The sequence below is a fragment of the Archocentrus centrarchus genome, chromosome 10, assembly GCF_007364275.1.
Source record: "Archocentrus centrarchus isolate MPI-CPG fArcCen1 chromosome 10, fArcCen1, whole genome shotgun sequence".
Taxonomy (NCBI): domain Eukaryota; kingdom Metazoa; phylum Chordata; class Actinopteri; order Cichliformes; family Cichlidae; genus Archocentrus; species Archocentrus centrarchus.
In genome coordinates, this window is record NC_044355.1 from 3,503,052 (window position 1) to 3,530,370 (window position 27,319).

Here is a 27,319-nt window from a genome sequence, read left to right on the forward strand (position 1 = left end):
AATAAAGGAATTCTATTCAGATACTTATATTGTGCGTTTCCTTGCAGCACTGAAACACAAGTAGGGTGAGCTAAAAATAAATAAATAAAAATGGTGATAAATGATATCATTTTAAAGGCAGTTTGACTTGATCTACTGCACTGTGTGATATTATTTATTTCTTAAATTGAACTCCACTAACGCTTTTATTTTCAGCGCTCCCACCGGAAGTTCTGTCGATGGCCGTGTTTGGCGTAGAGCTGGCTGTTTGCCCGCAGACTCCCAACAGGAGCGATACGGGAGCAGCAACTGGTTCGTCCGTCTCACCGGTGCTGCTGCTGCTACAGCACCTTCTACGGCCGGGGGAGGACTGGTTGACCCACGCGTTTGACGACTGATTTCGGTGGAATAACGCGGTACCGAGTTGCTTTCACTCATTTCTGCAGGCTTTGGTAGTTGGAGAGCACAGCTTCTTCGCCAATGGCAAGTCCGGCTGCAGACATAGGACAGTCTCATCAGCATCACCCTGTGAACGAGTCGGCCGCACAGTCCGCGTTTCTGGAGGCGCAGAAATGGATAGAGGTGAGTCACGAGGTGCCAACATCGAGCCCGAACGTTGTGTCACCTCCCCAGCACTTCGCTTCCCTTTCCCGCAGGTGTTTTGTTGTCATCGCGTGGCCTTAGTTACTGGCTGGGGCTCGTACCTGCAGCGTCTGCGCCTTTATTTTATTGCTTCGTCACCTGTTGAAAGGTGACAATAATTTGATTCAGATCTTAAAAACAAATTGTCCTTGTGTCCCCATAAAGTCCCCGCGATGGATTAGGGTTTCATATTCCGCCAATATGGGCTATAGAGATCGTTTATATTTTAATAATCTGCAGTACATTTCTGTCTTTTTGGTGTGAGAGAATGAGTTAAGAATATTGTCCTTAAAATAAAAAGTTGCATTTTTAACCTCTATTGACAAATGACTAACTACAGTAACACAGCAACGTTCCAAGTGACATTTTGGACATATTTTCCACCAGACCTTCCTAAATGTTGCAGCAGGCTTTCAGCTGTTTTTGGTACGGGCCGGTGTACAGTGGCCGTGGCTGCTGTGGGGCCTGGTGCGTGTTTGGCTGCAAACAATGAATGCATCATGTGGGATGGATTTTTGCTTCATTGCGAGCTCGGTGAACAATAATCGCACAAACGAGGTTTTGTTCTGGGAGAATTTCAATCACGACATTTGCCTGCCCCCCCCCCCGGTGCGTTTGACTTTGTCATCCTGCAGTGAGGTGTCCTCCCGTCAGCCTTCAAACCACTGATGACTGGCTGATTACACTGTGTAACACGATGTTTGTCTTTAACCAGCAAGTGTTATTTTCTAACTCTTTATATTGTAAAACAAAAGAAAATGTCAGTTATTCTTGTCAAACTTTGCTTTTGTGGATTTTAGAATGACTTTTTTTTTGCCCCAAAATACTTAAATACATAAAATACATCAATGTATTGTTATTTTCTTTTAATTGAACATTTTTACCATTTTTATAGCCAATGTTTGAAGAGAAAATGGCTTGAAAAAAAAGTTTGAAACCTAAGTTTTTGGAATCATGTATAAAATTGTTTCCATAAAGGGTAGCAGGGGTGTAGACTGCGATTAGAGGGCCTTCTTACAGGGGAATACCTTACCCCCCCCCCCCCCCCCCCCCAAAAAAAAAAAAAACAACAAAAAAACAAACAATACACAATTTATATTCATTATTACTATATATAGATACACTCCTTTGAGTGTTTCCTGGACCATTTAGATAACCACACTTTAATCTGCCATCCCCTCTTTTAAAGGTTATTAATAGAGATTTAAAAAATTAAGGCCATTTGATCAATTTAGTTTTCTGAAATGATACAACAAATACACAGAGAGAGAGATTACTTAGTAAGACATTATGAACTATCAACTGCAGTCTGTTTTGGAAATTGTGACTTTAATGTCTGACAGACAAAACTATTTAAATTGCCTCAAGATTTTCACATTTAATATGAACTTCAGTCTGATTTATTTGTAGCTTTGGAGCCCATTTAAAACCAGAATGATGTGAGACATCCAGGCATGGTTTTACTGTATCAACATGGAATCAGTCATTAGTTTGATGGAGCACTGTTTTGGTGGACCGATTCCACTTTTGTGTCAGTGTTGATTATGTGATTTGTAATTTTCTTTTTTTTTTTTTTTTAACACTTTTTTTTTAATATGATCACATCAGCTTCTTAAAGCACCTTAGGTCCATTGTTGCCCTTACTGCCAGTAGTAGTAGATACTTTAAATATCAGATTAACATGTGCACTGAGCAACGAAAAAGTACCTGAAATACACAGAATGGCACAAAAGTTAGTGATATTCCTCCTAATAAATAGGAAGTAGTATAAAAAGTAGTATAAAGGGATACATCCATTTTTAACACTTCTGCCCACTTTGGTATTTTAATACACTGACTAACCTGCGTATGTCATTAACTTCTTTAAAAGTGGCAGATCCTCTTTAAGAGTGTCGGGCGCCATTACAGGCCTATTTAGTAGCTCCAAAGTCCTTGGAGGCCCATATCACATCTTTAAAAAGCCACGACTGATCTAGAATCTCTGAGGCACATCAGGGCTGAGAGCTGAAAAGGTGGGAGTGAACTGACACTGCTCCTATGTTTTTCCTCTTTCACCCTACCCCCTCGGGGACTGATTATCCACACACACCTGTGATGGTCCTTAAGTAACCTGAGGGAACCAGAGACAGGTCACTGGCTCCAGGTTGAACGGAGCAACACAAAAGCTCAGTCTGCATCCTAATAACTGCTCATATTCAACTGCTGTGTCCTGTGTAACATCCGGGCCTGAGGCTAGAGGGTAAAACAACATCTGCCGTGTATTGTCAGTTAGAAATAAAACCAAGCAAAGGCACAGTTTAGAGCCGTGTGCTTTGTGTTGTGCACCTTTTCAATCACTCACCTTTGTTGTAAACTAAGCTTCTGCTTTTTATACTTATGTTTGTATATATCTGCTCATAACTGTTCATGTTACTTTCACTTGTTAATCTTATGTCCAACATGTGACGAAGGAAAGAAAGTTCCATGTAAGCCTTGTCTTGTGGAGCCCCCAATTTCCTCCTTGTGCTATTTTAGGTCCAGCTATGTTAATTGATATACTTTTATTTATTTTCTTAGACTGTAGAGCAGCTACTATTTAGTTTTGGTTTGTTTTAGATTCATTTAAAAATCCTTGCATTAGATAACCATATCGAGGCACTTGAAACTGCCGTTGAATACCAGATTTATGGCTCTCTCTCTCTCAGCCTGTTCTGGTGGTCCCACCATCGATGCATCCACAGTATAAACTGATTTATAGTTTACTGTTGGGTTTTACTCTGTTGATTGCTGACACACCACCATAACGGTGTCATGCATTTTTTGCATACTTAAATTAATTCTTCCCACATGTTGTCACAAGGGAGTGCTTGCACTGAAAATTACTTTGCTAAATGGAAAAAAAAAACAGGCTTTTGTAGCTAAAGAAAAGGAAACAATTGTGATGCAGTTAAATACATACAAATATGTACTTCTATATTATTTAATTCACATGTTTGTGCTAAAAATTGCTTTAAATAAAGAAAAAAAATGAGCGAGAGACTGATTTAGAATTACTGGAAGGGACAAGATTAATGAATCTTCATGTAGTCTCGTGTTTTCTTGATTTCTCAACGATCTCAAACAGCAGTGGAGACATGCATGAAAAAACATGAGCAGACTCAGCTGACCAATTACATTTGGAGTGGTTTCCACATGGTTTATCCCTAGTGTTAACACATTACAGCATTTTTGAAGACGTGCATTACAAAACCACACATACAGAAATACATTTTTCCATCACAGTTTAGGCAGTCTTTCACTGAGACATATTTCTTTTTTTCAAAGCAGCAAGTCCTTATTGTCCAACTTTAATGTGTCTTCAGTGAAGTCTTACCAGATGCCATATAAAAAAATCTTAACAAAGCATTCACACCTGCACTCATTGCTTCCTTGACGGCTGCGTCCTCTCACCATCTTGTCAGTAACACTGTCGCCAGTGATGGTATTTAGGCTTCTCTGAACTTCAGAAGACTGACTGGCCCTTTGATGAGGGCGGTAGCTCTCAGTTGGTTAGGCTGATTGATTTGTGTCGTGTAGCCACAGGGTGTTTGCATGAGTGGAACCCTGATGATAGCATCTGACTGGGTCTTTTTCTCAGGAGCCTCTTTTTGGTTTGATTAATTGGCTTTCTTGTTATTGGTGTTTGAGGAGTACTTTGCTGCTGGCAAATTCAAATGAAAGCATAACTGAGAGAATACCAGAGTTGCGTAATTCCATCACTCTCCTTGTTATGTTTGAAGAAAAACATTCAGCTGATAAATGAGCATGAAGAGTGTCCATTGGAAGAAATTGAAAAAAGGTTTAAATTATGCAGCCAGAAAGTTGCCAAGACAAGTAAACCGACTTTGGCAGATGGAGTGCAATAAGATATCCTGTCAGTTTAAAACAAACTCAAGTGCTATAGATTATCTCACTATAGTACGTGATCTTGTGATGGTGGATGGATTTTCTTGAGGTTTCGGGCACATAGTAAAAAGTTTTGTGTAATCTATATACAGTAAACTGGCAAATAGCTCTCATCACCTGAGAGCTTGTCTTAAAACCTGTATAAACAAAACACAGCTGGGTCTGCATATTTGCAAAATTTGGAATTGGTTTCAATAAGGTGCAGGAAACATTCCTTAGAGTTTATGGTCCATATTGACATGATAACATGCATTTGCTGCAGATTTGTTGGTTGCTGCAAATCTCCCCTTCCACCACATAGGAAAGGTGTTTTGCTTGATTGAGATTTTTCAATTTTGGAGTGAAGTCATTGTCTTATTCAAGAAACCAGTTTGAGATGATTTGAGCTTTGTGACATGGCACAAGATCCTCGGTTTTTTTTTTTTGCAAGCAGCTAGAAGATGTGTACAAGCTCAGGTAGACTGTAGTATGGGTCCAAAGTCTGCCAAGAAAATATCCCCCACACCATAACACTATGTTGATTCAAGGCTGGATGGATCCATCCTTTCATGTTGTTTACACCAAATTCTCATTCTACCATCCAAACGTTACAGCAGACACACTTCAGACCAGGCAACACTCTTTCCAATCTTCAATTGTTCAATTTTGGTGACTCTATGAGAATAGTAGCCTCAGTTTTCTGTCCTTAGCTGACAGGTGTGGTCTTCTGCTGCTGTTGCCCATCTGCTTTAAGGTTCGATATGTTGTGTTCAGAAATGCTCCTCTGAATCCCTTGGTTGTTTTGAGTAATTATTTGAGCTCTAAGCACTCTGGTCAAAAACCTGATGCCTTAAAATTACTTGGGATATTAAGAGATATTCAGAGGTTGGAACTTGAGAAATTTTGTGCATTTTTGTTCTTGTTATTTGCGTGACAAACTAATAAAATTATTAGCTGGTTAGCAAAATAGTTGATGGTAATTTTTAATGGCTAATCCTGTCAGCTCTGTCACATTATATCAATCGCAACATACGGTTATGATTTCGACAAATCACTGACTTAAAGCTGTTCATTGATTTGTTTGTATGTTCTTATTAGAAGCCATTGTAAGTGATATTAAAAGTATTCCCTTTATAGCAGGGTTACCTGTGTAGTAAAAAGTACTCAGTTTCATGTACTTCTTGTTTTGTTTTATGTTAAAAGTATTACATGACAATTCAGGTATCCAACTTTTAGGTGGGACCTCTGATTATAGCACGTACGTTGGTGTAAAACTTTCAATCCAAATCAAGTTTCTTGGCAAGATGTTTTGTTTTCCGAGCATTTATCTCAGCTTGTTTAGTGTCTCTTCTCTGTCTACTGTCTGAGTCATGACATGTTTAGGGGGTTGGGAATAATAAAGTTCCATTCCAGGTGATATCATCTGTAAGTCAAGGGTTGATACCATTCCAGTGATATCCCTGCATCAGCGATCGTATCCATGTCATTAGAGCATCACTTCAGTATAGATATCACTGTGTTTGGAGATTTAATCCTAGCCTACCAGCTGCAGTATGCTATTGGTATTTTACCTTGGAACTCGGGTAAAAAAAAAAATTTGTGTGTTCATTGCTGAAACACATATCTGTTTTCAATAAACCTACACAAAACTTCAAAAATCTTACAGCTGCAACAAGTATCAACAGTGTTATTCTTTGAAATGGTAACAAAAGATTTTGCAAAGGCATGATGAATCCTGTGTAAAGGTTCAATGGAAGATGTCCAATAGAGACTAGACTACAAACATGTTTACACAATGACTGATTGACACTGAGGGCCAACGTAATCCCACTGGAATGGGATGCAATATATCAAATTAAAGTGCCAAACAGGACCAGACTTGATGACAGCTCCTGGTGTTTGCTACGGAAACTTTGAGTTAAATAGCCAGGAAAACATGAATCAAACCAAGCAAGTTGGGGAAAATACTGAAGACCATGCCTTGTGAGGACAATATTACATCTCCACACAGAAGATATTTAAACAGTGGCTGTCACAATAGTAGTATTGGATTTTTTTTAATTAAAAAAAAAAAAAACTTTAGCTATTCAGATTGCGTCAGATTTGAATGAAATTCTGATTCGTTCGTGGAACAAGACAGCTAGAGGCTGTTTTCAGAGTGAACCAAATCAACGTTTATCCTTTGGGTTATAAAATATTTGGATAAAGTAATCAACAGAGGCTCTTAAATTTGGGCAGTGTACCTGCATCCCTTACTGCTTTTACACCAATGCAGTGCTGCTGCGAGTCCCCTGACTGGAACTAGTTCAGTGCATTTCCACCAAAAAAAGACAGGTGCTGGTGCCAAAGGTCACACCACAAAATTGCTCGGCCCAAATTTGGAAATTCAACCCTTAGTTGCATATAGCCCACAATGATTTTCTTGCCAGTGAACCTCAACTTCTCCTTGCAGCAATACGTAATAATAAGTTCTTAGAACCTGTTTAAGTGTATGCCTGCTTTTAAACTGCACCAAGGCAGAAGTGAGCTTAGCACCAGTGCCGACACATGCTGATAGAAAAGAGGCAGTTGAGGGCTCTTGAAGAGTGATGTGTATTGAAGTTCCCGTTGTCGTTCATCATAATTTGGATTGTTTTGTTGTTGCAATTGCAGTTCCGATTAGGCACTTCAGAGTACTCAACATTTTTTTCCTATGAAAACACTGTTGATATGTACACTTGGGGAAGTCATCGTGATCTTTCATAGTGACCCCCCCCCCCCCCCCCCCCATCCTTATTAGGGCCTACACTCTCAAATAACTCCTGCCCTGATTGCAGTCACTGAATTTTTATCTGAACTACAGGCTCTTGGCATCTTTTGGGCATTTTGGCCCAAGTATCTTCTGTCTGTGGCCAGACACTCTTCTGAAAAGTCACCATACAAAGGTCTGTAGTCTCCTGTATCCTTCCATGATGTTATTCCCAGTTTGTGGTCAATGTTGTTCCTTCCTACAGAACAGGCTGAGATGGCTTTAGTTTTCTTGTCACTTTTTTTTTTGCAGAGTACATGCCATGCATTGCTATGACTACAAGCTACACAGGAATGTAATTTTAGAAGGAAGTATCCTTCAGAGAAGGAGCTAAGCTATATTGAAAGTCCCTTTCATTGCTTGCCTTAAGGATCTGAAGAGTGGGAAACATTGTACCACAAGACCCCTATGGTAACTGTGAAGCTCGAATGATCAGCTTCACAGTGAAGAGGAATGAAGTTAAAACATAGACCAGTTTCACTTATGTCTCGTGAATGATTACTGTACTTCCAAAGCTAAATTTTTACATTTGTTTCTAGTCTTTTTTTTTTTTTTTTGTATGTTTCTGTTATGTTATAGCAGGTAAAGATTTTCTTAATACCAGTTCTCAAATTGAGAAAACTTTGAGTTATGTCTATTCAAGTAAAGTTAAGGAAGGAACTCAAGACGTAGAAGAAAACTCAACCACCCGTTTCTTAGATGAAGCGGTTGCATGAGCATTTGCAGAATTCTTTTAAGTGTTAATAATTTTTAGGAGCTTATGGTTCAATCTCCAGTTCATGTTGAAGTGTTCTAGGGCAGAAGAAATGATGCATGAATGGGTTAATGTGGCTTGTAGTATAAAGTGCTTTAAATTATCAAAAAAGATAATGTTTATATTGCCTACAGAGAAACATTCAAAGTGCTACTGATTAAGCTACTCACAACATAACTAACATTCTTCAGCACTGAGCTGTGGCTGCTACAGTAGCAGCCACAGCTCAGTGCTGTGCAGTATGGTACTAATAACAGTGTTACTAGTACCATACCAGACTGGATTCTGTAATGTTGACAGTTTAGTGCAGTCGCTTCGGTCACTCACGCAAATGAGAAATCCCTGAAAGTAAGATGCTAATCACTAATCCTGTGGTTATGCTCTTCTTAATCTCAGTAGAAGCTTTTTGTCCTCTCCTGGTGACACGGGGAAGAAAACTGATGTGTTGGCATGGTGCTATTAGTGAAAAAGGAAGTAGCAGGGATTACATGTTAGAAAGAGATTGGCTGATGGCATTTCCACTCAAACAGTTTCAAACTCTAGCTTTACCTTTTTAAAAATGCCATAACGATTGTATCTTTTGTTCATTGTGGTTTTTTTTAGATATAATCATAAGCTTTCATGTGTGTTTCTGCAGTGTATTTCAGTAGGTATGGACTGCTAGTAAAATATATATACTGGTAAACAAAAATCCAGACAGTAATGAAATTATAATGTTTTTAGCAAATGCCTGCCAGTCTGCGTACAGATGGATCCTTATAAACACATGAACATTTGTGGTGGGAGGTGACCATGTGGTGGTTTACTGAACTAGATTAGAGATTAACCCCCTTTCCTTTTCACTGTGTCTACATGCCTGTGCATTTATGCTCATATATTTCCTAAAGGTGGCTATACACTGTGGGATTTCAGGTTAGTTGACAGCCACACTTTGCTATATGCATCAAATTAACTCGGGTAGGACATCAAGTACATATAGACTGAGGATAATGCCTGCTGAATCAGGGCCAAGACACATGACTGTTATTCCTCTGCTGTTACACTCCATGCTACATCCCCTTTGGCTTACTCATGACAACAGCTGGGGGACACATCACATACAAGCAGGTTTCTGCTGCTACAACTCAACTAGATTTTCTTCTTTGTTGGTATAACATCCATTTTCTTTTGCATGTCTTGCATCCATGTGTTTAATTTTGTTGGTTTGCATTTCTTTTGGTCACTTAGTAGATGTAAGTTATAAAGCAGTCACACTGTGAAATGGTCCTAAATTGTCCTAAATACTGACATTGTCAGAATTTTGTTACAGGGTGTTTTTAATCAAGAATTTTACAATGGCCAACTTTGTACCTCTCATTATGCAGCATAGGAATCATGTAGGAGACGCACCCAATGATATAACATTTTTTTCCACATTGTACATCTTTCAACAGATAATCATTAGCTGGTGATTATTCCTCATTTTGTAACTTATACTGTAGAAATCCAGTGTGATATCAGCAGTGACACAAATAAGGACCGCATTGCCATGTTTTCAATTTTTAATTTTTTTAATCTTAACATTGCAGATAATTGTCCATTTCCATGTATTGTTGGCTTTCATAAAAAGCATATAGTGGATATTTAAGGATGTACCTACCTGGCTTACACAAGACATGTGCTGATGTGAAGCACAGAGACTCAGCTTATCTATTAAAATCTGCAGGTACTTGATTTGCACAACCAAATATATTCAAATAATGCCGGTCATTGCACTTGGTGAAAGCAACATTATCCAGTTAGGCTGTGAGCAACTTATATTTCCTCAGTGCAGGTTTTCAGTCATCCAAGTTATGGTATTCTTAAGTACTTGAAATGAAGGCATCTGGACATCTTTTTGGTTCGTGAAGATGTTTCACCTCTCATCCAAGAGGCTTCTTCAGCTCTAAAATCTGATGGAGAGTGACAAATTTACATCCCTAGTTGGGCTGTGCCCTTGGAGGTGGCCCTGAGAGTCATGGACCCACCTTGTTATCCCATGAACCATAAAGGGTCACATGAGCCAAGATGTCAATCAACCTGTGGGTCATTCCACTCACATGAGCCAAGATGCAAATCATGAGTTATTATGGTAAAGGTGCAAGTGGGGGTTGGTCTGCCTGGGAAGAGATCTCAAGACTGAACTATTGGTGGCTGATAATTGGTGTTTTAGGCCACCAGCTCTGTTCAATGATAGTCACTCACAGTGGACTTAGACAACCTCCTTCACTCCTGTCAAACCAGCTGCCATCTCCATCCAAAATATGAACACGAGTGTCCTCGAAAGCGTGTCCTTCAGATGCAGATGTACAGCTGAGTCTTGTCCTGTTGAGCTGGTTCTCGTCTGTTGTGCCAGGCATCTATCTGTGTAGTGGTTGTTTGGTTTTTGGTATTTACTCAGTGTACACATGTCATGCTCACTGTAGCTTATTTTTTTCAAGGGTTAATAGTTGGTGAAGCATCCGAGAACGGCCTTTACTTAAAGAATGACAAGTGAGGTTTAGGAATCAGTTTCTTGGCTCTTAACGGAAAAAAAACCACTGATGCTGTTTTAGTTTCTAGAATATTTTAGGTCAAAAAGGAATGTTGCAAGGCCTCTTCAGTCTTTTTTTTTACTTTCACATTTGATTAGATTGTCTTTTGACCTAGTGACTTATCCAACTTAATGCCAAAATTGTGTAATACACTGTCCATCTGTCCAGGGTGTGGTCACCTCCTCACTAGATACATGCTAGGGAAGGCATTAGTCCACTGCAACCCTGAATGAAGTGCACAGTACTTAAAATGGGTTAGAATTATAAAACAGGCACCGAGAATCCAGCAAAGAGAATATCTACTGTTACGTCTGGATGTCCTTTTGACTTTCTGTGCAGGTCTGTTTTGCCTGAAGGGGCAAATCTGTCTGTGACAAGGTGAACATACTCATCTTGTTCAGCTGTCAGGGCTGTGTGTTCATGCACTGAAAGAGAAAGGAGGAGCGATCAAGGCAGCCTGGCACTCAAACTGCAGTGTGACGCACACATACACACTTACAGACAATAAGGACCAGTGTGAAGAAGTGACAGCCGGCTGTGTGCCAGGGCTGAACAGCCACTCTCTGCAGGGAAGCTGTTAGTTACTGTTGTTACTTAGCATGCTCACTCTGACAAGAAACATAACTCACAGATAATGACAACATCTTACTGTGTGCACGTCAAGTATACTTAATGCATCCAGAGAGTACCCTAACAGAGAATGACACTGGAAAGCCAATAATCACAGCTTTCAGTAGAACACTATCTTTACCAGTGTGTACTTGCAGTCCCCCTTTTCACTTGAAATCATATTCTATTTTTGGTAGTGTACAGCATCTGCTGTTGTGTGACCTACCAAGAAAGTTGGATTATGGCAAGTACAAAGTTAGACACTCAGCACCCGGAAGAAGTTTTAAGTCTGAACTCTCCAAAACACTTAATGCTCATCTTAGAATGATTGTGGGGTTTTCAGGAGTAACATAAATGCTACGGAGCCAGGGAAACTTTCCTTTTGTGAGTCTTTGCAGTAGTTACCAGGACACAGCTAACATAGTGGAAGAACAGTCAGTTATGAGAGCTACCCTTAACCCGGCCACTCTTTCCCTAAAAGTTGAGTTAACTCTGATTGGTCAGCTCCACAGCCTGGGCAGGCACGCTTCAGTATTCCACATCAGCTTTGCCAGTTTTGTTGTTTGAACCGATGACCAGAGGGAAGCAAAATACTGATGCAAAATTATCAATCCTGACTGCATTATGAGTCATAAATTAAACTACAGAAGAAGATTTTGGTCATTGTTCGGCTCAGTACTTGTGCGTGGCTGACACACAGCATAAAACATACAATAAAAAAACTCCCAGATGTAAAGTATGGGAGCTGTAAAACATTCCTATTAATATTTTTAAAGGAAAAGGAAAACCACTCCAGGGCACTCTTGAATTAAATTTTATTATGCAGTCATCTTGTAATGTGCTGTAATACTTCCTCATGAAACCCACAGCATGCTAATATTATTTTTAATACCCCATAACATGAAAACTTTCCAAGTTTTGCTTGTATTTTCATTAAACAGGAGACACAAATCAAAGATGACCTTTAACTATGCAGCCATGCAGAAGTAAATGCTTTTCAAATGAATCAAGTTCATCTAAAAAAAAAAAAACAAAGCTATATGTGAAATTTGGCCTGTACAGACGACACTCCCACCACCACTGCTTGGAAAGTATCTGCAATATATTTTACTTCCTGTGAGATATTCTCAACGTTCTCACAGATCAAAGCGTCACAAGCTTGTCCTCTAATTTTTTTCCATAATTACAGACCATACCTCTTCTGTCATGCAATCTGCCATCACTCTATTGATTGCCCTTATTCTCAGGCAAAGTGGGTCACTTTGCATGCATCCCATTTAAGTCAAATTTATTGACTGCTCTGTTGATTTTTGACATGTCCTTAGACCGGCTGGGAAAACGTTTGCAAATATGCAACACTCTTGTAGAGATGCTCCAGTAAATATCTTTCATGAGGTCATATACTGTCCTCGCTCGACATTTTCTGGAGCTTACTCAGTGCTGTACAATTGTAGATTTGTTGTGCAATAGGTAGCTTTCAAGTGCAGATGAAACTGTATATATTTTATAAAGTTAATTAAAATTGAGGCTTTGTAACGAGGATTTCTTTCTGTATGCTGCAGTTGGAACTGTTTGATGGACCAGGCAGAGAATGATGTTTCTCCGCTGTCCGGGGACGTTTCTAATTGGGTCATGCAGGCTGAGCTGGTTTCCTAGTTTTCTTAGTTGAGGCACTGGGGAGCTGGACTCTTTCTGACTATCAAGGGAGCAAGTGCAACCTGTGCTGCATGGCAGGCTGACAGTCAGTCACATAGCAACAGTTTCAGGCTGCTTATATAAAAAGGCCAGGCTTATTTTGTTCCCTTGCTTTAAGCTTGCGCTGTTTTATTGCACAGGATTGGTTGAAGAGCATGTCGTGGCTCTTGTCATAGCAATGTTGGCTGGGCTGCACTGCTAATTTGGTCTGGACTAAATAATCCAATAATTATTGGCTGGAGTGGCACAAAATTAAGTAGCAGTAACCCTGGTGCTGTGAGGAGAAAACCCTATGAGCTTTGGTGGCTCCATAACTTTTACTCTAGAAACAGGTGAAGTTTACTTTTGTGTTCCTTTGAATTGTGATAAATGTTGTCCTTTATGGGGTAGCCGTAGCTCATGTGCCAGAGCAGGTGGTCCATTAATTACAGGTTTGATCCCCAGCCCCACTTTTTACCAAGCTGTCCTTGGAGAAGACCCCGAAACCAAGAGCTGGTGCCTAATTCAGCAGACATGGTGAGAGGCAGTGTGCACTCATAGACTGTATATAAATGATGGCTGTAGTTTTCAGGTGTAAAAGTGAAGCCTCTGCAGAAGTGCTTTAAAGGTGCATTCTTTGTTATGGGTGCTGATTGCAGTAAGATATGTATGGGAAGTGCTCAGCTTGTGGTTTCACAACGGGACAACAGGAACCAACTGGTCATGGTGGCTGCTTCCATCTGTGGGCATGCCACGAGTTCATCATCACAGGTCCAACACAGGGAGACGGGCAACAATTTCAAACTTGTGACCAATTTAGAATCAGCAAATTAGCATTTGCTCAACAAGCAAAAGATCCTCGGTTTTATTCTGTCAGGAAGGGCATCCGGCATAAAAATCTTCCAAATCAAATATGCAGAGTTAGTGAATACAGGAGCAGTTGAAAGTAGCTTTTAATTAACCACACATGCATGTCTCTGGACTGTGGGAGGGAACCAGAGCAGCAAGATGGAACCCACCCAACCAACATCCTTGTCAGAGAACCTTAGTCAAGTGAGGCAACAATGCTAATCACTGCAGCACCAGATTATAAAAATAACATTTTAATGGCTAAATATCAACATGCTAGCATTGCCAGTGTGAACAACTTACTGCTAAAATAACTAAATGATAACTAGAGTTTACATTTAGTTATTTTCGCCAGTGAGGTTGTTCAAGTTTAGCTCAGCGTGTTAAAAGTGATGCTGTTTTAAATCAACTACCCGCTCCAGCCTTTCAAACGTCTTCCTGTTGTTTCAAGCGAAAGGTAAAATTGTTGGTCTTTTTGCTCTGCAGGGATCGAGATGACTCGGGTTCACTGTGAATGAAGGCTTTTTAAATGGAGCGGGATGGTTTTCATTGTCTCACACACAGCGTTGCACACATGACTCCGTTCCCACTCACCCCAGCATTCCTAAACTCCTCAGTCCCCATCCCATTCAGACACCAGCACACACACACATCCACACACATACTGGTCACCCCCCAACAACAATGCAGGCTGTCATCAAACTCTGGAAAGTGACACAGTTGTGCCTCAGCTGACAGGCATTTGTCTGAACTGGCCTGCATGATTCAGCATGTCAGTGTATCTGCTGTATCAGTGATCAATAGAGGGTCATAACCACCTCCAGGGGACTATGCCCACAGGGGTTTAAATACCTGGGTCTCTCCACCATTTGGTTGAGAACTGAAGAAGCCTTTCGGATGAGAGGTGAAACGTCTTCAAGAAACAAAAAGAAGTCCAGTCGCCTTTTTCAAGCTCCAGAGACTACTATGACCTGGCTGACTGAGAATCTACACAGATGTATCAGTGAACGTTTGTATAGTTGATAAATGCTCTTTGCTGTGTAGTTACAGAAGTTTATTCAGTGAAGTTACAGATTTCCTTTTAAGGACAGATACTCTAACTCGAAGGTTTAAATACCTGGTTAGAAATTCTTGCAGCTACATCTACTAACAACTAATTATGTAAAGTCGTCCTGCACTATAAAATGAATCCTAAACACTCGTTTTTTTTTAAACAATGCTTGCTAGTGAAATTTTTTTTCAGTTCTTGTTTTTCTAAACTTTGTGTTCAGGTCCAAGAAGTTGGATAGGAGAGGCACAGACTTCAGTTTAGAACAGAAGAATTTCAGTTTGTGTCCTTTTGCACAACCATAACTGATTATTTGGCATTCAGTTAAACCTATTAGCTTTTATTTGGATTAGGATTAGTGTCGGAGTATTTCATTTTCTTTTGTTTTTTGTTTTTTTAAATGATTTGTTTGAAAACTAGATATCAATAAGGCTGTGTTTGTCAGATCCTGAGACAGCACAAGGGGTCCTGGTGGTGAATTTGAAACATCTATTGATTTACTGGTAGTCTTAGAGAAATAAATACAACTGGGAAATATTTGTCTGGCTGTCTGTGTAAATATAGATCCTCACTTCTCAGTTTGTGCTGGGAGACTGGAATTTATTGCAAAATTGAATCGTCAGAGGAAAGCTCTAGGTGGTCCAGCTAACAGTGGCATGTTATGAAGATTTACCTTTGGATCCATTTGGATCTCATCACAAAGCATGAAGTTTCATTAGCAGGATGAGAACCAAGTTCGTCATAAATATACTGTCAGCAGATGTGACTGTAAGCAGTGAACTGTCTGCTAAATTATTCCGATAGTGTCTCTTGCACCTACCATTAATGCATCCATAGTCAATGTCTTCTTTGTCTTCTTCTTCTTTCCTGTTTTGATTGCTTTGACTTCTCTTGAGTAAGGGGAGATGAACTACTGTGCCAGAACTAAGTGCTGCTGAAGTAAACAAATCTTGAAATTATTAGATGGTTTTTAATAAAACAATGTTTCGCACAATCATGGCAAAACTTATATGCTGGTCATAAAAATATGTGCATCTGCTTAATTTGTTGTCATGCATGCATTCTTTGTATGGGTATGTTGGATTGTGAGATATGAGTGAAGGATCTTAAACAAAGGTGGTAAAATTATTCTCAGTATATCTTTATGGGTATAATTATGCAGGTCTATTAACACACCTATTACTGCAGTTAACGTGACTACAAAAAATGACTGAAAAGCAGGCTGAAACTCGCTGTCAGTTGTGTGCTATAGTAGCGTAGTGGCACTGCCACTAGCAGGGTGAAAGGTTCAGATTTCCCCCGGGCTCATCTACGCTCAAAGTACAAGCAGTCACTGTAGTGAAGGGGATAAAAGTTTGCACTAGATGGCATATGTTTAGCTTGTACAGTAGGAGCCCTGTTTTCTCCGACTGCAGCAGGTCAGCCTCTGTGTAGCGACAGCAGCGGGCGGAGGACCTGGACCACAGCCAGCCCTGCAATTCAGGGATCCTGTTTGTTAAATGCTGGCAGGGCATTTAGTGTATACTAGCTTGGCAAAGACAAACTCTGCAAGAAAGCATTGTAGATGGAACCCCTGTTCAGCTGACTAGATTCACATTCACACTGATATTAAATTAAATTATTACCAGATTGCTAAAACATTTCTCATGTAACTAGACAGGTGGCTTTTCAGTGCGTTTTTACTGTTGCTTTGCAGGATAAACTGACATTATGACTTTTTTTTTTGGAATCTTCCCTTTTTTTCTGCCACCAACTTATACCTTATTACACACTTATTCTGCATTTACTTTATTGTAATATGCAAAGCCGAACAACATCATAACAACAGGTGATACTTTTATATAACTGGTATAAAATGTCTCCAGAATGGAAGAATGAAGCTTTTGCAAAGAGAAAAATAGAGCGTATGTACCCTGTGATAATTTTTACACCAGTATTAGCAATATTTTACAGACTAATCATTATCCTGTGCTATTTTTGTAGTATGTAACTAGTGATGGATGTTTCTGTGTTATAATATTCAAGCATAGTACTGAGCAGACACATTTTAAATTAGCTACGTTAGCCAAGTCACACTGATTGAAGGCCAGGGTATTTTGGTACTGTTTCAGATGGCGTTCTAGAAACCATGCAATTAACACATTGCTCATTTAGTTTGAGCTGCTGCAACGGCCATTATGCAATATGCCTAGTTTCCTTGGTCAAAACCCTACTGGTTCTCTCCCCGAGCCTGTCTAGTTAAGAATGTCAACTTAATACCTGCAGTGAAGTAGCTTAGCTTACAGTACTGGTCTTGAGCACTGTTATCCCCATCAGCTTGCTTGTAAAAGGGATAAACTCTAATCTTGATTAATCTAGCCAGCTGCACCTCCCTCCTTTGGGGGCAAGCTTGACAGCTCCCCCACGTGGCTTAAGACCAACTTTGACACCATCATTATAGAAAAACAAGAAGCTTATCTGCATGTAGTGCTTTGACACAGTGACGTTGACCTTTGATATTTGTATTACCTGTAATGTTAGAAAATATAAAGTAAAAACTAAGTATGTCGCCTGTGTGGGTCAGGTGTAAAATTCCAATCAGTCTTGATTGGTGACAGAAGAGAGAGGTCGCACTTTTCAAGATCACGTTATAAGATTACCTTTTATTGCCATTCCCAAGCTTAAGATTTATACAGAACATGCATTAAACTGAATGTTGGCTTTCATGGACTTTAATAGCATAAGATGTGGAAATATACACTATACCTGAGCAACTGTGGATTGAACTGACTGGTATGAAAATAACATATTCAAATTACTTATTTGTATTAGTAGCAAAGACTTGCTAATTGGGTGTAACAAGATGTGGTAAATAATACTGTAGACATATTTCATTAATGGCAGTAGATTGTAAGGCACAGTTTGTCCCAATGGAGGAGCAAACTGTAAACGAGCACCATGGAGGTTCATTTTTGACATTTGACATTCTTACCATTGTTTTCCCCCATTTTCACCTGTAGCCCAGAGCTAAGATTGTCCTGCTTTCACTGGCTGTTGAAAGGCTTTCAGTAAGTTCAAAACAGCACAATAAACATCATAGATTGGTAACTGAAGAACATCAGCTGATATTTTCCCCTAAAACTCTGAGCTATTGTAAACAGTGTCTGTTGAGATTAATAAACCAGCAGCTGAATCAATGTGGTGAACTGAGTTATGTTAAGATCATATGTTAGTTGCCTTCTGTACCGTTTCCCCGAGGCCAATGCAAGGTTCTTTAAACATAATACTCATTTTTGCAGTGTGCACTTCAGAGCTCAGTTCCATGTTAATCCCACTACCCAATCTGACCTGTCAGCAGTCCATATCAGATTGCTGACAGTATGCAGGCTTGTGTATAAGCACTGACTAAGACAACAGAGTAATAGAGTGTGGGCTATTGGTTTACGTGATCCTTTCATGGAAAATTCCTTTCAAAATCTGCTTAAAGAAGTATTTACTTACAGCTCACTTAAACATTTTATTTTTTCTTTAGATTTTTGTGTTCAGAAGTGTAATTTCTCATCTTTTTTTTGTTTGTTTCATTTTTATTGTCATTTCACCATGTTCTCCCACACAGAATGATAGGTAGGCTCATAGTTTTCTGCTTAGGGACTCTCAAGTCTTAGTTTACACTTGTTACACCAACTTTTGAATGGTTTCAACCTTTGACACTGAAATGACGTTTTCTCGATCTTTTGCCAGCATTTCCACTGGTGCTTTGATTCATTACATCACATCAATTACCTGAAGAGAGCAGCGTTTTTACTCCACATTAATTGTGCTCATCAGTTCCAGGAACCTGTCAGTGACTCACACAGCTACTCCCTTTCACAGAGCATAATATTTGTGTTTCTGATCTGGCACAAGCATCTGCAACTTCTTAAAATAGATGATTCACATATCTTGTAATGTTCCAGATTTGTTTACCACAGTGTGCAGAACTCACTCACAAATATCCAACCATCCATTTTCTCTCCCTTATCCAATGACTTAATTATACGCAGATATGACTATTATTGAAATAATCACATATCTCTATCTCTAAACAGTACATCTATAGTGATATAACTCTTACATAAAATTGCCAGAGTCATTTATTTTTGTTTGCTTCTTTTTTTCCTTTGGAGAGACTGACCCTAACTGCCACCCACAGCCTGAGCTTAATCAGTTTCTAATCAAGACCTTAGTAATTTAATCAAAATTCATGGAATGAGTGCAATTCCAAAAAGATCAATCTGGGAAGTGTTCATTCAGAGCTATGGCTCCATAAACATGTTTTAAGCTGCATTATCTCCATATGTACAGTACTTTGTGTATCAATATTATATCAACAGCAGAATTTACCCATATAGGGCTACTCTTGCTTTCAGATTAGCTATTTTTGGTATTTAAGAGAACATTACCAACACCGTAACCAACACTTTCTCAGCCCTACTTGATCGAACAAAGAATTTAGGAAGTATAATCTGTTATTTTGTTCTTTGAAAGCTACAGTATTGGTCCAAAGATTCTTTCTTAAAACCCCTGAACCCCTGGGGAGACACACAATGGCAGGATTTCTATGCATTTTGCTAAGGAAAGCTTGATTGCAGTGCTTCATTTTCCTAGTGGAAGCTCACTGCTAACTTGGACTGACAAATGCTCATGATCCCTGGGGTGAAAAAAAAAGCTCTAAGCTTTGGGAATCTGTCAGGGAACAGGGATTCCATAACCTTCCAGTTACCTATTGAAAATGTAAATTCTTGATGTGGGAGAGTGGGTGGTATTTGTGAATTTGGAAGTATTTAATGCCTTGTAAAATGCTCATCTGTGTTGTTGTATCTGCAAGTTGTAGCAGCAGTCAGCACTAAATGCACTTGCATTTAGTTAGATAAATTTTCTTGTGGTTGTAGTTCAACATTCAAAAAGGGGTTTCAGGTTTTATTAAAGCGACCCTGTTATATCATCACGATCCATATGTTTAGTGGACTCCTCAAAAATAGCTTTGCATGGTTCAGTTTAAAATAATTCTTGTCTCAGCTTTTGTGCAACCTCTGAGTAAAGTCTGAAACAGGCAGTTTTTTGCTCCTTTCCTTATAAGTCAGCTGTCTTCTGATTGGCTGTCCCTTCATAAACAGAAGGTTTGAACAGTAGGCTTTAGAGTCCACTGTGTGTTGAGATGGCCATATTAGGGATAGAATAGAATAGAAATCCCTTTATTTGTCCCACAATGGGGAAATTTCAATGTAGTAGCGGCAAGCTATTGTACAGAGACACAATAAGATACTGTAAAGACAATAAGAAAGTATAAAAAGATAAAAATAAATAAGAAAATACAAACACATAATATACAAATAAAACCGTATACACTATGTACAGTATAGACAATATAGACAGTTTAGACAATATAGACAATGTGACCAATCAAATGTCAGCAGTGTAGATAATATGTACATAGTAAACACTTGTGTCTGGGAGCAGTGCTGGTTAAAAAGTCTCACTGCTGCAGGCAGGAAGGACCTGCGATAGCGCTCTCTCAAGCAGATATCTGTTCAAGTGTTTTGAGAAGTCTGAAGCCTCTGATTTTGGTTAAGCAATCACTTAACCATATGCTTACCTTAATTATTTGAAGCTTTGGTCATGTTTAATATGAATAGTATATCAGTATATAAATAAAAGAAAACAAGGGTAAAGTTAATAGGTCCCTTACTATGAATATATTCTACATTTTACTACAGTAGTACATTGTTAAAAATTTGGCATTTATTCTGCATTTTTGGTCAATTTAAACTGTTCATTTCCTAGAATATTTTGTGTTATTTTATACTATCTTTACTTGCTTCTGATTGTTGAACTTCCCAGTGCATGTGTATTTTGTGAACACTAGTTGGCTGTTATATAAAGTATGCAATGGAGTGGATGTTTCATTACGATTACACTATTGACCAAACGGTGTCTCAAACATCCAACACCTGTGATAGCAGAAGTCACCATAAACAGGCTAATTATCTCCCATTCTAACCTAGTGTTGACACAGTGCGTTGGTGAAGCTCCTGTTTTGCTCTGTCTTCCTGAGGACAGATTTGTAATGAGAGTAAAGGAGAGCATGTTGGAACTAGAATCTAATTCTAAAATGAAAATTTAGAAGGCTTCTGGTTTGTTTTGACTATGATACAGACCTCCCTTTCTTAAATATTAAAGCATGAAGATAAACTGAGTTGTTATCTTGTTTTTACCAGTAAGGTCTGTTGCCTGGAGACTGTATGGAGCATTGTGCTCTTTAATGTGCATTCTGAAAAAAAAAGATTGAAACTTGAAAATCTTTTTTAATGGGGCTATTATTAGCTAGGAGATTATTTAAAATATCAGCAATTGTCACTGATATTGGGAATCCAGTACCTGCCATAACACTAGCTCCAACCATAACCATGCTCCCAGTAACACAAGTTGTTGTGTTATCTTGATGTGTTTTCTGTATTTGCTAATTAAACATGGAGAAAAAGGAGAATCAGGAGAGGAATTAACCTATAATTTGCTCATATAATAAGACATGCCATTCTGCTAGGACTGGGAATGCATCTAAACAATTTTAAAGTGCTTTAGCCCTTTACCATACTATTTTTGTACATTTAACAATTCAAAATTAATGTGAGTCAAGTTTTAAAGTACCTATTACAGATGTGTCTATTGGGTTGAAAGCTCTGTTTCAATAAAAGCACCAATTAAAACCTGGGTGACCTAACACTGGCGTCAAGATGTCCATCCAGCTAGACCAAGATCAAAGTGCCTACTTGTCCATCTTACTATGGCTCCCAGTGTGGCAGCTGGATAGATGTTTCCCTCATCCTCAGGAAAACTGTAGCAGGCAGGATATTGGAGACTAGGAGAGGCCCCTGGAAAAACCTGAGCCTCTAGAAAGCTTAGGTCAGAGGGCCAGTATAGACACGGAGGCTCTTTGTTTCTGATCTTACAGAGCTGTGAGGAGCAGTCACTAAAATCCTGGTATGTATGCATGGTATGGTATGGCATTACTCTGCGTGAGTTGGTTAATGTTTAAACTCAGTAACCACCATTTTTGATCTGTATCATATCCAGGTCACTTACCCTTAAAACGGTTACACTGTAGCAGTTGTCATTCATCGTTGTCTCTTGTGTCGGTGATAATGTGTACACCTCTATGTTCACCTGATGATTTATTAATTATTCATCTACTGAATTTGAATTTTCATGGAAAGAAACCCCATTTCCTCTTTTTCTTTTTCTTTTTTTTCACCCTTCACACAGTGCTCTTTTATTATATCAATTCACACTTTCGCTTCCTGTGTCTAACTTCAGTCAACATGTGTGTAACATGATCTGGGTTAGTAGAATGGGGATTTGTAACTGCTAAATTTAAGAGCTAGAATCTGTGCTACTGGGAGGAGTTCAGAGGCCCCTGGAGTGTGTACAGAGTAGAAAGGGTTTGAAGGTTTACTCTCACTCACACTCGGCCCATCAAGCCAGTTTTGGGGCGACAGTGAAAGCTTTGTGTGTCCCTGTCCCACCCAAAAGCCCAACTGTAAATCTAAAAATAGGTCAAATTCTTAATTGTAATTATCTGAAAGGAATCAAAAGCAGATTTAAAATTCATAATTTGTATTCTGTGCCTAAGACAGACATGGAGTTTAAGACAAAAAAAGAAAAACTATACATGTAACTCTCTCTATCTTAAAAATATTCTGTCCAGATTAGCAAGTTAGCCTCTACTGCTGTCAACCAGTTTTTCTTTCCTCCCAAGCATTGTAATAGCACACTTGAATAAATATTTGAGAGTCAATATTCAAATATCAGATGTCAGTCATCGCACACACACACACACACACACACTTATATCAAGGTGCCACTGTGAATACTGAATTTGGCTTTTTCCAGATGGAGCACCTGTGTCCCGCTCAAAGGTCGTCATTTGTGGGACCAGTATTTTGCTGTCATGTAAATATCATGCATGTATATTTTTGCAATTTCCCACCAGTGACTTTGATCACCCAAATTTAATGGGTTACAAAGCGAGTCTACTTGCCCTAAGATGAGACATGTCTCTTTGCAGCAACACTGTAAGCCTTTCAGACTTATGCCAGAGTTTTACTCTGATATAAACAATCGAAGTGCAATTAAGGCTCTCTTTAATTACAGAGCTTTAACCTAGCATGTGAATTTCCAAGTTATAGCCTTATCAGTGACACATTTCACACCGTGGATGTGTTGATAACGATATTTTTTCAATCCTCACAGTAAATCAGCCAAGTGCTGATATTGACTGATTTGTTTACTGTTCAGCACTAAGCTTGGTCTTACCTGGTGTGAGGTGCTTTAGACAAATTCCACACTAGTGCATATTCTATGTTCTTTCAGTGTTGGTTCAAATAGATCACGGTTATGCCTTTCGTCATCAAAAGTGTTGCTGCATTAGTCTGCCTACTGCCGGCTAGGTTATTGTGCCTGCTTAAAGACCTTGGATTAAATATTGGTTTAGAAATTAAGTCTGACGCAACTGTTCCACCCCTATTCCTTTTAAACACACACGTCACATACACCTTTCTGAAATGGTACATGACTTGGCAAACAACCCACAAATATCAGCATCACCTTGCAGCTAAAATAGGACAATGTAATCAATTTCAACCTGCTTGTCTTCTCACACTGTCTCACGTCAGACTCTAGTCTTGCTTTTCCTTTGTCCTTTTCAGCCCCCTCCACTTTTCTGTCTTTTCCCCTGACAATTGCCAAGTTATTCCCAGGACAAAAATTCCCCCTGATGTGGACTCAAAAGTCCCACCAAGCATAGAATAGAACTGGGATAGAAAAACATTGGAGGAGTTGGGGTGGAAGTGAGCATCTTTGGGGGCCAGGAGTAGAGTTAATCCACAAGCCAAACATTGTTCCATCATCTAATCAGGGTGGAAATGGGACGGACTGGCTGGAATACTAACATTTAGCTCACAGCTCAGCCGTTTTACTTGCAGGAAATTTGGCTTGTTTAATCAGAAGGGGGCTTATCCAGAGTTGAGGGGAATGGGAGGAATAGAGAAGAAAACCAGGCACTGGAATTCAGACAGTTAAAGCTGTTAGGAAAACAAGTTTAGAAGAGAGCTATCTCCCCCTGCTTGGATGCAAGTGTATAGTTTAGATGTATGTCACATGGCCGTAGTCTAAAGTTGCTGTGGGTTAGCAAAGCAGCAAACTAAATATAATTTTAGATGTTTTAAACATTTCCACACTTCAAAGAGCGTTCTTTGTTATTATTCACAGCTAAATATACAATAGCACTGGGCAAGCCTGAGTAGAAAAGGGCTGTCTTGTGTGTGAATGGTGTGTGGGTGGGTGTGTAGCACACTTGGTAAGCTGTTTTAGCCTCATTGAGTAATAATCACTGCCACAATGGGGGCGATTCAATGGTAAAGAAAACTTCTGATGACGTAGATTCGGGTTCAGTGAAACAACTTTTACAAAACTTATAAATATAACATTTTGTTTGCATTCCTCCTGTGGTGCTTGTCCTGCTTGTTTAAAGTCGTGCTTAAATAGTTAACCCAAAATACTTGATCCAATAAAACATATCAGGCAAAAAAAATTGGGATTTACAGTACCAGTCAAAAGTTTGGAGTGTGTCCAAACTTTAAATTTACTGTAAAAAGCTTGGACACACTCACCCATTCATATGGCTGAGTGTCTCCAAACTTTTGACTGTCCCTTCTGCTGCTCAGTGTGTTTCGCTACATTACTTAAAAAGCCATCACTTGACCCAACTGTCTTGGCTAATTACAGACCAATCACCAACCTTCCTTTTCTCTCATAAAGTCTTGAAAGAGTAGTTGTAAAACAGCTAACTGATCATCTGCAGAGGAATGGTTTATTAGTGAAGGCTGCAAATGATCTTTGTATGACCTCTGACAGTGGACTCATCTCTGTGCTTGTCCTGCTTGACCCTAGTGCAGTATTCGATACAGATCAGCATAAGATTTTACTACAGAGATTAGAGTATACTATAGGTATTAAAGGTACTGCAGTGCAGTGGTTTAAATCATATTTATCTAATAGATTCCAGTTTGTTCATGTAAATGGGGAGTCTTCTTCACACACTAAGGTTAATTATGGAGTTCCACAGGGTTCCACGGTAGGACCAGTCCTATTTTCACTATACATGTTTCCCTTAGGCAGTATTATTAGAAGGTGTAGCATATATTTTCATTGTTATGCAGATGATACCCAGCTTTATCTATCCATGAAGCCAGATGACACACAACTTAGTTAAACTGAAGGAATGTCTTAAAGACATAAAGGCCTGGATGACCTTTAATTTCCTGCTTCTAAATTCAGATAAACCTGAAGTTCTTGTACTCTGCCCCACAAATCTTAGAAACATGGTATCTAACCAGATACTTACTCTGGATGGCATTACCTCGGCCTCAGGTAACACTGTGAGAATTGTCGAGTCATTTTTGACCAGGATACAGTACCAGACAAAAGTTTGGACACATGGGTGAGTGTGTCCAAACATTTGATTGGTTTTGCATATCCTTAAATGTGCATATTAAACAAATATGTAGGACCGCTTTCTTGCATTTCCATAATATCTCTAAAATTAGAAACATCCTATCTCAGAATGATGCTGAAAATCTAGTTCATGCATTTATTACTTCAAGGCTGGATTATTGTAATTCATTACTCTCTGGTTGTCCTAAAAACTCCCTGAAAAGCCTTCAGCTGATCCAGAATGCTGCAGCTAGAGTACTGACAGGGACTAGAAAGAGAGAGCAGATTTCTCCCATATTGGCTTCTCTTCATTGGCTCCCTATTAAATCCTGAATTGAATTTAAACTCCTTCTCCTCACATACAAGGTCTTAAATAACCAGGACCCATCTTATCATAGTACCATATCACCCCAATGGAGCACTTTGCTCTCAGACTGCTGGCTTACTTGGGTATTTAAAAGTAGAATGGGAGGCAGAGCCTTCAGCTTTCAGGCCCCTCTTCGTGGAACCAGCTCCCAGTTTGGATTCAGGAGACAGACATCCTCTCTATTTTTAAGGTGAGGCTTAAACCTTTCCTACAGATGACTGCTCCTCCCTGAGCCTGGTTCTGCCAGCGGTTTCTTCCTGTTAAAAGGGAGTTTTTCCTTATCAGTTTCGCCAAGTGCTTCCTCACAGGGGGTCATCTGATTTGTTGGTGGTTTCTGTGCATTATTGTTGGGTCTTTACCTTATAATATTAAGCTCCTTGAGGCAACTGCGCTATATAAATAGAATTGAGTTGAATTGAATTGAACACACTTTACGATTTGCTTCAGAAATGTTCTCCAGTTTCCTCAGTGTTATAAAACATCAGCTCTTACTTTAACATAATACTGTATCTGCATTTTTTTTTTCTGTGCAGACTCAAAAGGACAGTGTGGAGTCAAAAATAGACAGATTCTTTGTGGAGATGTTTGAAATTTGACCTTCTTGTTTAGTGTCAAGTTTCATCAAAAGATGAGTTTATGTGAACACTGATCCATTCTGCTTTTCATCTTTCATGTGAAAGGAAGTCGAGAACAAGAACTGCTTTTACAGCCAAATTTAAAAAACTCACAAAAAAATATAAGAAACAGCTAGGTTTTCTCCTTGCTAGTGTCTCATTGGAATCTTGGCTTAAAATTAAAATTTGTCAGCATATTTTAAGCTTAACATTACATAATTATGGCCATTGAATTTAAACAGATCCATATAAAAAACAATATACTACTTTTTAAATAATCTTGTCTCATGCCATTGCTTAATTTTTAGCCTTACTTGAACAAAACTGTGCTTTTATAATTCATTAGTAATTTCAGTACGTCCTTTTTTTCTTTGATGTAATGGAATTTGTTTGCACCATTTGTCACCTTATCTTATACAATATGGGATATTAAAGGAATAGCTGCATGTCATTACTCATATTTCCATCATAATGCATGAAAAATATTACCAAAATGTTAAATCCGATCCACTGTACCTGTTAAGAATGTCACTGGTTGTGACAAAATGTTTACTTTGCAAGAAACCACAGTTTGCCTGGTCCCCAGTTGACATGACGTGTTTAACTCCCAATAGGATCTACTGATGCCAGAAAGGCTAAGACTGCATCTTTTGTGAGCATCCTTTTAAAGGTGAACTAACTTACTTGGATAACATGTGCCTCTAGTAAATTAAAAATAGCTAATAGTTTGCAGTAGTACGCTCCCTTAATAAGAAAGCCATTGGAACAACAGGTCAAATGTTAGTTTGACCTGTGAACTTAATTTTGCTAATATTGTGTCATACGGCTTACCTCTCTCATGAGAAGGATTTGATTCATTGCTCTGTTGAAGTGAGATGCAAAAGTTGAGCCAAGTGTGGAAAACTTGGTGTACTGCAAGTTCCCCTGCTTGTCTTTGGGAATTACTGTCACAGGGTGAATGTGACAGATTGTGTGTGTGTGTTTGTGTGCATGCGCGCACATTTGTTCACGTTGTGCATTTTTATCCTCCT

General features: G+C 39.1%; 1 protein-coding gene across 3 annotated transcripts in view; it reads left to right on the forward strand.

The window, feature by feature from the left end:
- The first annotated feature begins 259 nt into the window (after positions 1-259).
- The window catches only part of LOC115786668 (LIM and calponin homology domains-containing protein 1), an 89,875-nt gene continuing 62,815 nt past the window's right edge, over positions 260-27,319 (forward strand). The window contains exon 1 of one of the 3 annotated variants that reach the window (XM_030738977.1): positions 260-561. In XM_030738977.1, coding sequence (XP_030594837.1) covers positions 460-561 — 102 coding nt within the window. In that variant the 5' untranslated portion in view covers positions 260-459. The remainder of the gene's footprint in view (positions 562-27,319) is intronic. The other 2 variants (XM_030738980.1, XM_030738981.1) reach the window with 2 other exon arrangements.